General features: G+C 48.9%; 2 protein-coding genes and 1 pseudogene across 4 annotated transcripts; all 3 read right to left on the reverse strand.

Moving 5' to 3' along the window:
* Positions 1-178: 178 nt before the first annotated feature.
* Positions 179-10,980, reverse strand: LOC123187432 (short-chain dehydrogenase/reductase 2b). Of its 3 annotated transcripts, none has more exons than XM_044599302.1 (6): positions 10,597-10,980; positions 9,910-10,156; positions 9,737-9,814; positions 9,381-9,566; positions 8,856-9,271; positions 179-408 (listed from the first exon to the last, which is right to left on the reverse strand). In XM_044599302.1, exons 1-5 carry the CDS (start codon positions 10,647-10,649, stop codon positions 8,891-8,893), a joined length of 945 nt encoding a protein of 314 aa, XP_044455237.1. In that variant the 5' UTR covers positions 10,650-10,980; the 3' UTR covers positions 179-408; positions 8,856-8,890. The 3 variants fall into 3 exon arrangements, with proteins under 3 accessions (XP_044455237.1, XP_044455236.1, XP_044455235.1); XM_044599301.1 differs by lacking the exon at positions 179-408 and adding an exon at positions 713-1,068 and having other exon boundaries at positions 10,597-10,979; XM_044599300.1 differs by lacking the exon at positions 179-408 and having other exon boundaries at positions 8,671-9,271; positions 10,597-10,979.
* LOC123187430 (subtilisin-like protease) lies at positions 1,075-4,219 on the reverse strand. Its single transcript, XM_044599299.1, has one exon. The coding sequence runs from the start codon at positions 4,149-4,151 to the stop codon at positions 1,917-1,919; it is 2,235 nt and encodes a 744-aa protein (XP_044455234.1). The 5' UTR covers positions 4,152-4,219; the 3' UTR covers positions 1,075-1,916.
* Positions 5,085-8,434, reverse strand: LOC123187431 (subtilisin-like protease 1; annotated as a pseudogene).
* Positions 10,981-11,367: the final 387 nt, after the last annotated feature.

Here is an 11,367-nt window from a genome sequence, read left to right on the forward strand (position 1 = left end):
CTTTCTTTCATTTTTTTCAGATATCAGCCATATCGTAGATAGTGTGCAAGATTGCACATCCATGGCGCTTCTACAGGCATAATATGTGCTTGCAAACTCTTCAGCCAGTCATGATTAAACCTCTTAACCGAAACCTCCTACATTGGATAAGAGCCAGACGAATTCTTGCTTTACTTGTGGATTGCCACTGCTGGCATTTGCATAAGACGGCAGCTTTCTGTCGACAAACCAACAACCTGTTCAAATATCGCAAATGCTATCGGCCGAACACCACAACAGACACTGATCGCTGACGATCAAGTCTCTTCATCAGAGCAAAGTTTCTTTCTCGTTACTGTTTCATGGTCGTGTTTGATGTTGCAGAATCTGGAGCAGGTGACGCGGATCATCTCCGGCCTCCCCCTCCACCTGCACCGCCATGTTCATAGGGCGTTAGGAACCTATACTTGGGAGGAAATGCTGAGTGAGATGTGAGAAGAAGAAAACATCAGCTAATCAAAACCAACTCTTCAGTTAGTCTCTCTAGGTTGCAAGTTCCTTTCTGGGTGGGCGTTGTTTCTGCAGCAGAGCATCTCTTTGGGTTGCAAGTTCGATTCTCCACTCTATCATACAGCTTAGAGTCATGCTTTTGGGCAAGAAATGGGAGAACCCAAATTTTAAGTAGCCTTTTAATTTGCATATTTCAAAAACACGGGAATAGGAAAAAGGCGGATTATGAAATGCTAGGGCCATTGGAATCTATTAAAATTTAAAACACAGGAATTGGATGTCATGACATGCCATTTTCTACATATATGGGGACAACATGAATAAGCAATACGAATAGTTTGCTGTGGCATAGAAAATATTATGCCATAATTAACATTAAAACAAAGGAAAACTTCCCAAGCACGAATCATAGGAGAACTTCCCAAGTACAAATCAAAATTCTAAAGATTCTACTCCCATAATATTTCTGACTTCGCATCAAAGATCAAGAATTAGGTATGTGCCACAACAGCCAAAGAAAACATGTCCATGAGACAGGAGCCAATGGAAGCTCGGTAACAGAATGCAGTGCATGATATCCTGCAGTTAAAAAACCAAAACAATGTTCAAGATCTCACAAACTAACGGAGAGATTGAACGTCTCAGGGAAACAGTTTTTGGAATGAGATTCAGTTAGTCCTTCCGCTGTAAAACAAGAATGCATTGTACTACTACGGCCTGGATGTTGGTGCTTGATGGAAAGTGGCAACAACAATGTTTGATAGCACTAGCATTACTCAAAAACTTGCGATGTGCATTCTAACTTTTTTTTAGCATATCCAGTGATCAGAATTTTGGATCTAGCATATATACGCTCATACTGAAGTATTCATATGTGAAGGCAAACACAAACTAGACTTAAACTCACGCATGTCTCCAGGAAACCTACAAACTTGCACATCCATAAAACCCTACTGAAGAGATTAACACCAACAATTTTCACATTTCTTTTGTTGAGCATTTAGAGGGAGATCTGCATCAAAGAGAAAATAATTTCAATTGCAGATTGCCTGTGATGGACACGGCCATATCATTTATTTACTCTGTTTCCTATATCCAACAGAAGTTTACAGGGACGGATACAACTTCAGAGTTTCAGAAGTTTCCGTCCACCTTTGTTTTCTTGCTCTGAACAAAAAGGTAATGGAGTTTCAGAATTCAGACAGGCAGAGATGCCGCGGCATTAAGCAGCAGGACCAAGTATCAACCGCTCATCTCTGGTTCGAATCGCATAACTTAAAACTTTGCACCAGTAAGTAAATCATAATGCAAGTTTTTGTTCCATTGGTACTGTTTATTTATTATTATGTTGACGCAAAAGAAATACTGAAAGATGACTTAAACATGAAGAAATAAAACATCTAGTGATCTTGCGGCACGTACATCATTCATGGTGATGAGGCCGGAAGAGCGACGATGGGGCTCCGCACGACATGCCTCTCCGATACCCAGCTCAAGCTTCCCTCCACATACAGTACTTCCTTGCCCAGGTCGCCGCTCACAGACATGCTGAAGGTCTTCTTCTCTCCGGCTTTGGAGAATGACAGCGTCTCCGGGGAGACACGCACCGTCAGAGGCTTCGGCACGTCCACCTTGGCCTTGAATGTCGAATCCGCTGGCCCAACGTTCGTCACAGTTCGGTTCACTGTGAACGGAGTCGATGAAACCAACACGGTTATCGTCGGGTAGTTGAGCTGCGCGTGCTGGACCTTGGGCAGCTTCCCGCAGGTCAAGCTTGAGTTGCGCACGATGGTTGCTAGGCCGCTGTCACCGAGGAACCAGCAGATGTAGCCGGCATACTCAGTGACGCTGAGGTCGTACACCAAGCCAGGGTCGGCGGCTCTCGCCGGGTTCACATGGCCGGCGCCTGTGTCGAACACCCCGGCCTTTCGATGCTGCTCGTCCAAGATTGAGCCGCCAGTGCTATTAACGATGTCTGACGTCGTTAGGATAGCAGACTTGATGGCGGCTGGCGACCAGTCGGGATGGATGCTTTTAATAAGCGCCGCAACACCACTCACGTGGGGCGTCGCCATGGATGTGCCTGATATGATGTTGAAAGGGCCCTGTCCGGAGGCCGTGCTTGGCGGCCATGCAGCGAGGATGTTGAGCCCCGGTGCCAATATGTCCGGCTTTAGGATGTTGAGGTTGGTGAAACTTGGACCCCGCGAAGAGAAAAAAGGCACGACAGGGGCCGGGCGGACACCAAACAATGTGTTGTTGTACGTGAGAGAGGCCACAGAGCTGCTCGTCGACGATGCGGCGTAAGCTATGAGGATGCCACCGTCGGACGCGGTCACCTGTACAACACTGGAGTTGTAATCCTGAACAATGGTGGTGTAGCCACTGATTTTGTCGTTGAACAACACCACACAGGACGCACCAGCACCCACTATTCTGCGGACGTTGGACTTTTGAGTCTCCGACTTCGTGTTCTCGCAGACCAGGATCTTACCGGCGATGCCACTGTCATCACTGTAATTGCAGTACCGCCGTTCCTCGGAGTAGACGAGAGGGTGCGACTTTGAGCTCGGACTCGCTTTCTGGGTAAGCGCTTCTCCATCGATGATCTTGCCATTGCCAAGATTCACACTGGCACCGAAGCTCCGGTCTATGGAGCCGGCGGCGACTGTGAGCAACCACGGGGCGACGTTGGTGACCGAGAACAGATACGGACCATCGTTACCTGCGGCACACACCATGAGGATGCCCTTGGACATAGCACTAAACGCGCCGATAGCGATGGGGTCTTGATCATAGATGGGACTCATGGTGCCACCAACGGAGAACGAGAGCACGTCCACCCCATCCTTGATGGCCTCTTCTAGGCCGGCCAGTACGGCGGATTCCTCGCAGCCTCTACTGTCGCATACCTTGTACATGGCAATGTGTGCGCTAGGAGCAATTCCGGCTGCAGTGCCCTTTCCCACACCCACACCATGGTATGACGCGCCGGTGATGAAGTTCCCGGCTGCCGTGGACGAGGTGTGCGTTCCGTGTCCCTCTTCGTCACCAGAGTCAACACCCTCGATGAATGACTTGGCACCAATGAGCTTGTTGTTGCACCGGGCCGCCTTGCATGAGCCCTTCCACCTTGCTGGGGGTGGTGGAACTCCATGGTCATTGAAAGAAGGGTGTGTCGCATAGATGCCGGTGTCGAGCAGTCCAATGATGACTCCCTTCCCGTAGCCAGCCTGGCTCCAGAACCCGGTGTCGTTCCTTAGTCCAAGGAACTCTGGTGTGTGGGTGGTCATTAGCTGCAGGGTCCGGTCGGGGAATGCACGCACAAACCCTGGCTTCTTGGCCACCGTATCGAGCTCGGCGCCGGTGAGCCTCACGGCGAAGCCACTGAACACCTCGGTGTAGGAATGGAGAAGGCGCGACTCGTTGGACTCATCCGTCAACGAACTCGGCAAGAAAGACTTGTGCCACTGGCGATGGGCGTCTTCGCCGGCATTCGAGCGTGGTGGCTCGACGAGCATGATGTAAGCATGATAAGCAGAGGGTTTTGTGGCATTTTGGTGTACGCTTGTGGCAGCTGGATTGATATAGCATAGTGCGAGAGTAGGAAAGAGGATGGCGAGCAAGAGAAGTGGTATTGAGAGATTTGTGAACGACGCCATTCCTCGAGGCTCAAACCACACAACTACACGATGAAGATGATGGCAATGCCAGAATAGAATCAATCACCGGGCAATCTTTATACAACACGAACAATTAATGTGTTGTGTGTTACTTTTGGCATATATTAATCAGTTGACAAATCCAGAGCATATGGTAACACATTAATGAGTTTAACTTCTGTTAAATCTGGAAGATATGATAAGATTATGTGGGATGGCAGGAATGAGTGTGGGTAATGTATCTACCCGGGTTTATGGTGCGGGGTGTAGGGAAAAAGATACATGGTATTTTTCGATTTTCTGGATGGTCTTTAACACATATATTAAATATCTGTAAATTGGGAGGATAACTAATTTTTCAAAATTAACAGCTTCTGGTTTTGTATCCCCACCTATGATGTGTTATCATCTCATACAATGAGTACTATCAACAGATTCCTGAAGAAAAAATATTGGAGTAAATGGCAATATCGAAGTCATGAAATTAGGTGAGGTTGAATGGGTCATTTTCTTTTACGCTCAAAACCTGATCGAGTTCTATCAAAAAACTCTTGAACAAATATTAGTAGGAGCTGCATGAAGAAATGGAAGAAAATGACAGAATGGGTGTGCATGGAAGGAACGGCTGGACTTGGCGTTCCAGTGGACCAATCTGCTGGTGCTTAGCGAATCAGATTTCTCTAAACCAGGCAGAAACACTGAATACCTACTACTACCCAGCGAATGAACCCAACGGCAGCATAAAACAAAACTAAAGAGGGAAACGCCCACTGACCCGCATCGGTCTTGATCTGTTTCTTTATCTCCAAATGCTTCACAAGACCAAAATGCTTCACAAGATATCAATAACTGGGCTCTGCTTCTATTTTCTTATCGCAGCAACTCCTTTATTTCTCAAGCAAGCATTCTCCTTAGAGACGATGCATTTGAACTGATTAAACAGGGCCAGATGAAAACATCCACTAATCTAACAGCACAAAAGTCATTCATGGTGATCGCAGGGGAGTAGGACCACCGACTCGAAGGGAGACGACGATCGGGCTCCTCACCACGTGTTTCTCGGACACCCAGCTCAGGCTTCCCTCCATGGATTCTTGTTCATCCACGTGGTGGCTGCTCACCGACACGCTAAATGTCTTCTTCTCCCGGGCCTTGGAGAACACCAGTGTATCCGGAGAAACACGCACCGTCATTGACTTGGGTGCGTCCACCTTCGCCCTGTATATCGATGTTGCTGGCCCAACGTTCGTCACTGTTCGGTTCACGATGAATGGCGTTGATGTGAATGGCACAGTTATACTTGGATAGTTGAGCTGGACGTCCTTGACCTTGGGCAGCTTCTCGCAGGTCAAGCTCGGGTTGTGCACGATCGTCACCAAGCCTTTGTTGCCAAGGAGCCAGCAGATGTAGACCATGTAATCAGTTACGCCGAGATCATACACCAGACCAGGATCGGCAGCTCTCGCCGGGTTCACATGGCCGGCGCCTCTATCGTACGCACTGGCTTTACCATGCCTCTCATTCAATATCGGGCCACCGATGTTGTTGAAGGTGTCCGACGTTGTCAGGATGGCCGACTTGATGGCAGCCGGTGACCAGTCGGGATGCAAGCTTTTGATGAGCGCCGCAACACCGCTGACATGTGGTGTTGCCATGGATGTACCTGATATGATGTTGAAAGGCCTCGATGCAGATTTTGTTTCTTGCAGCCATGCGGCGAGGATGTTGAGCCCGGGAGACAGAATGTCTGGCTTGAGCACGCCCAGGGAGATAGGGCTTGGACCCCGTGAAGAGAACGACGCCACGGTCGGGTTTGGACGAACACCAAGCACTGTGTTGTTGTATGTGAAAGTGGCCACGGCTTTGCTCGCTGCCGACTTCGCATAACCTGTGATAGCAATGCCGTCAGCTGCGGCCACCTGCACCACTCTCGAGTAGTAATCCTGAAGAAGAATGGAGTAGCCATCGGCTTCATCATTGAACAGTACCACACCGGCCGCTCCAGCATCCATTATGCTGCGAATGGTTGAGTACTGAGGCATCGGGGTGTCATGGCTTGGCATACCACGATTTTCCCGGTGATGGAAATGCGATCCTCGTTCTCGCAGAAACGATTTTCCTCGGAGTAGAGGAGAGGATACGACTTTGAGGTTGGCATTTTCACCTGGGTAAGCGCTTCTCCATTTAAGCGCAACCCATTGCCGAGATGAACACCAGCATCGAATCTCCGATCCACCGAGCCAGCAGCGACCGTGAGCAACCACGGTGCGTCGTTGATGACCGACCGTGGATTGGGACCATGGTTGCTAGCCGCGCACACCACAATGATACCCTTAGATATCGCGCTGAACGCGCCGATGGCGATGGGATCCTTGTCGAAGCTCACACTGGTGGGACTGCCGAGGGAAAGCGAGAGCACGTCCACCCCATCCTTGATGGCCGCGTCCAGGCCAGCCACTATGGCAGATTCTTCACAGCCAATCCCAGTGCACACTTTGTACATGGCGATGTGGGCACCTGGAGCAATTCCGGAAGCAGTGCGCATGCCTACGCCATGGTATGACGCATTGGTAACAAAGTTCCCAGCGGCAGTGGATGAGGTGTGTGTTCCGTGCCCCGCAAAATCAAATGGGCGGTCATCACCGGCAATGAATGATTTGGCACCGATGAGCTTGTTGTTGCACCTGACCTCCCTGCACGAGCCTTTCCACTTTGTCATGATCGTCGAACGAAGGGTGTGCTGCATAGATTCCGCTGTCAAGCATCCCGACAATCACTCCCTTCCCGTAGCGTGTGTCGCTCCAAAACCCGGTGCCACTCCTCAGCCCGAGGAACTCTGGCGTGTGCGTGGTCATGAGCTGCAGCATCCGGTCTGGTTTCTTGGCCATCGCGTCGAGCTCGGCATCAGTGAGCCTCACCGTGAAGCCGCTGAACACCTCGGTGTAGGTGTGGAGGAGACGTGGCTCGCCAGATTCGCCGATGTGAGAGCTCGGCAAGAAAGTCTCATACCACCGACGATGCCCGACTTCGCCGGCACTTGAGGGAGGTGGGTCGACGAGTACGATGTAAGTGCGGTAAGCAGAGGTTCCTGTAGAACCCTGCTGTACCCTTGCAGCAGCTGGACTGATATAGCACAGTGAGGGTGTAGGAGAGAGGGTGGCGAGGAAGAGAAGTGGTAGTAGTATGATGAGATTGGTCAAGGACGCCATGGCTGAAGCTAGGCAAACCTACACAACTGAGGAAGGCGATGGCGATGGCGATTGAGTGTCTATCCGGCCATCACCCGCTGTTCTTCATTTATACAGCACGCGCGAGTGATCAATGTGCTGCAACCTTTATGGTGCACAAGATAAATCACTTGGAGATCTAGCGCATGCATGCAGCAGCATACAATACAAGAGATTTATTTTGTGCCAACTAAATGTTGTACGACCGGGGAGGCCAGATACATACTTGCTGATACGCAATGATCAATGCACTGCGATTGTTTTTCTATATCCTGCATGAACCATATCTGGCAATATATGAGGGAAGTGAATGACTCAAATTTAACATCATATAGATACTATTGATATTGTCATATCGTGTCATAAATGTAGTCATAGAAATGAGATCAGGTGAGGTCGAACTTGATCACCAATTGGAACTTCTATTCTGGGCGCCTCTTCCGGGTGTGATAATTACTCCCTCCGTCCCATAATGTAAGACGTTTTTTGACACTAGTGTAGCGTAATTAGTTAGTAGTGCTAAAGATTAAATCTGTTTAACTAGTGATTGAGTGGCATCGTTCTCTCAGTTTTACTGGGCTACTTGTTGTAAAGCGGTTTAGATGTTCAGTTTCTACTACTTGCTATCTTAACACAAATGTGCAGTCCTGCTGTGCCCTTCATTCAACCCATCATAATAAAGGAACACAAACCGTTTGTGTTTTGGGATTCAAACTGGTTACCTTCTAATACACTGTGTTACTGCGAATTGTTCAAGATTCAATCAGCTCCTCTGTTTTTGAGTAGCGGTACCTAACTACTATGCAGGTATAAATGTGGTGATAGAAATGAGATCAGGTGAGGTCTAACTGGTCACCAATTGAAATTGTATTCTCAGCGCATTTTCTTGGTGTGACAGTGCTAAACATTTGATCTGTTTAATTAACTAGTAGTGACTAGTGATTGAGTGGCATTGTACTCTCACGTTTACTGCGCTATTAGTGGCAAAGTGGTTTGGATGTGCAGCTTCTACTACTTGCTATCTTAACACAAAATATTTGTGCAGTCCTGCTGTGTCTGGCTCAGCAACGTAGTAGTGATATCATAATAAAAGAAAACACTCTGTTTCTGTTTTGGGATTCAAACTGGTTACCTTCTACTCCCTCCGTTTCTAAATATAAGCCCTTTTAGATATTTCAATACGGACAACATACGGATGTATATAGGCGTATTTTAGAGTGCAGATTCACTCATTTGGCTCCGTATGTGGTCCATGTTGGAATCTCTAAAAGGGGTTATATTTAGGAACGGAGGAAGTAATGGACTGTGTTACTGTGAATTGTTTCAGATCCAATCAGCCCTTCCTTTTTGAGGAGTGGTATCTGACTACTACGCAGGACCATAGCTGGTCTTGAACTATTTATTCATATCGAAAATGCAAGAAGAGAAAACTGTCCTGGCCAATGGCCTCAGGCATGACACAGAAAGATGAACTTACCATAACGTAGCTGCAGACAATCCAGTGAACAGACACTACCAGACATTCACCATCTCCGTCTGATCGAAGTAGCACCCGGTCGGTCCGTCCTGAGGGAGCAGGGCCAGCATGACCGGGCCCCTCGCGCCCTGCTCCGGCGTCAGGGTCCCCAGGTTCCAGTTGATGTCGGTCCTGACAAAGCCGGGGCGCACGCAGTTGACGCGCATCTCTGGGTACCGCCTCGCCAGGATCCTCGTGTAGAGGTTGATCACCATCTTCGACACGCTGTATGCCGGCAGCATCGCCGGCCACCCTGCCTCTTCGAGCCGTCCATTCTTCAGGTCATCCATGAAGGTGTTGAGCACCGCCTCGATCCGCGCCTCGTCCCAGATGTCGATGTTGCTCAGGTCCTTCCGTAGCTCCTCGTTCGGCATTCTCTGGCAGGCACCAAAGTTGAACACATAAGACTGACTATGGATCGGGCAGAATGCATCTCTTTCTTGGTTCTCAGAGGTTTTGGAGAAAGAATTTCAACTGATAGCGTACCTTCAGCTCTGACGCAAGGGAGGAGGCGTTAACGATCTTCGCTCCCGACTTGGATAGTTTCAGTAGAGGAAGAAGGGCTTCTGTAACCCGTTTGCATCCGTAGTAATTGGTGTCGAGACAGTCCCGTGCCACCTCATAGGTATTCTGGAACACGTCTTTGAGCACAGTGGCTGCTCTGCCAGATGTCTGAATCATAAACACGAATTTAAAACTGAACACTGAACATTGGTCGCGGTACTAAGTATCCAAGTTACAGATGAAATTGCTAAGTTGCAAAAGGTTCAGATCAAAAGAAAATTATCGTGTGGCAAGCGTGATAAACTATTTTCAAAAAAAGATTCAGAGGAAATCAGTACCCATGTCTCTGCATCAAGGTTCAGAGCTTTGAGGCCTTCCTCATCTGCTGCAACTCCTACAACTGCTGCATTGTTAACCTGTATATGATGTTACCCAACTCATCCTCATTCACATAACATGTTCCCGGAAAAGATGCATAAGTGACGATCTAACAAAAGCGACTTCATTTTACCAAGATGTCAAGCTCTCCATATCTGCTCTCGATGTGTCGCGCTAGAGAGGCGACACTGCTGTCATCCCGGACGTCGAGCTGGTGGAAGACAACGTTGGAGAGGTTGGATTCACGGCAGATCGACTCGACGGCATCCTTCCCTCTCTTCTCGTCCCTCGCTGTGAGAATGACAGTCACACCTTGGGCGGCAAGCTGCCGGCACACCTCCAGGCCGACTCCCTTGTTTCCACCAGTGACCACCGCAATCCTGATGAAAAGCAGGCAGAATATCAGCATCCCTGCCCATTTTTACTTTTATTCTTGGATTGGATGATCCGGCAAACACTAGTAGTAGCAGAAACTGACTACTAGGAGGAATGGGTAGAACCTGATTTATGAACAACAAAAATGCATTATACCTATTTTTTGAATGAATATATATTGATGATCATTTCAGGCTTTTCCGGGCTTTCAGGCCGGGCTTCGGGTGGAAAAGTTGAGCCCGAGCTTGGCCCGGATGCCGGGGTTTCGGGCCGGGCTGCCCAAGAACAGGTCCAGCACTAAGCATACTAGAATGAGCAACCTAGAGTGCAGAAGAGTGCCACCCAATCTGAGAAGACGCTAGATATATATTCTAAGTACTACTCAGTATTCAAAGGTCAACTCAGGATGCAATCAGAAACCAGTAAGATTCACCAGCGAAGGTACCTGTGCGATGCCTGCTTCCCGTCGGCGGTGGCTACGTGCGACGGCTTCTCCATGGCTTGCGGAGTTGCAGCGGGTGGCTACGACGGCTGGGTGGGGGTCGTCGACGGCGAGGCGAGGAGAGAAGATGCTGGGGTGGGAGTGGGGGTTGGTGGCCGGGTGATTAGGCTCCAGATTAACCCTATATCGTGGTGGTGTGGTTGCTGGTTAGTAAAAGACCATGGATTATTTTACGAATTGCCTGGGAGGGCTCGTCTCGCCGGCGCCACTCCGGCGCCGACGATTTGGCTGTGTGGCCGGACCTACACGGCGCGGGACAGGGGAGGAGGAGGGAGACTGCTTTGCTTGGACATTTTCTTTTGCGGGAAGAGGTGAGTGGTCATCCAGAGGCGTTGACTCCGTTGCTTTTGCGACGAAGCTGCACCAATCCGTCCCAACTGTAATTTCTACTGCAGAAACGAACCAAACGCCAAAATCCTCCCTTAATGCAATTTTTTTTAAAATCTTTCGATCTATTCATTTTCAATCATGGCAGTACATCGAATACTAAAAATAATAAAAATTACATCCATATCAGTAGACTATCTAACGACAACTACAAGCACTGAAGCAAGCAGAAGGCGCACCGTCGCCATCGCCCCTCCATCGCCGGAGTCAGGCACAACTTGTTGCAGTAGACCGTCGGAAAGTCGTCGTGTAAGGCCTCGTAGGACCAATGCACCAGAACAGCAACCGCCACAGATGAAGAATAACATAGATCAGAAGGATACAGCC

This window comes from Triticum aestivum, chromosome 2A (genome assembly GCF_018294505.1).
Source record: "Triticum aestivum cultivar Chinese Spring chromosome 2A, IWGSC CS RefSeq v2.1, whole genome shotgun sequence".
Classification (NCBI taxonomy): domain Eukaryota; kingdom Viridiplantae; phylum Streptophyta; class Magnoliopsida; order Poales; family Poaceae; genus Triticum; species Triticum aestivum.

What these genes read in the sequence shown, in the direction of transcription:
- LOC123187430 (XM_044599299.1), bottom strand. Translation starts at nt 4,151, where the DNA reads ATGGCGTCGTTCACAAATCTCTCAATACCACTTCTCTTGCTCGCCATC.
- LOC123187432 (XM_044599302.1), bottom strand. Translation starts at nt 10,649, where the DNA reads ATGGAGAAGCCGTCGCACGTAGCCACCGCCGACGGGAAGCAGGCATCG. An exon ending in GGGAAGCAGGCATCGCACAG is followed by an intron (nt 10,157 to 10,596) that starts GTACCTTCGCTG and finishes GCTTTTCATCAG; the next exon opens with GATTGCGGTGGTCACTGGTG. An exon ending in ATGGAGAGCTTGACATCTTG is followed by an intron (nt 9,815 to 9,909) that starts GTAAAATGAAGT and finishes CATCATATACAG; the next exon opens with GTTAACAATGCAGCAGTTGT.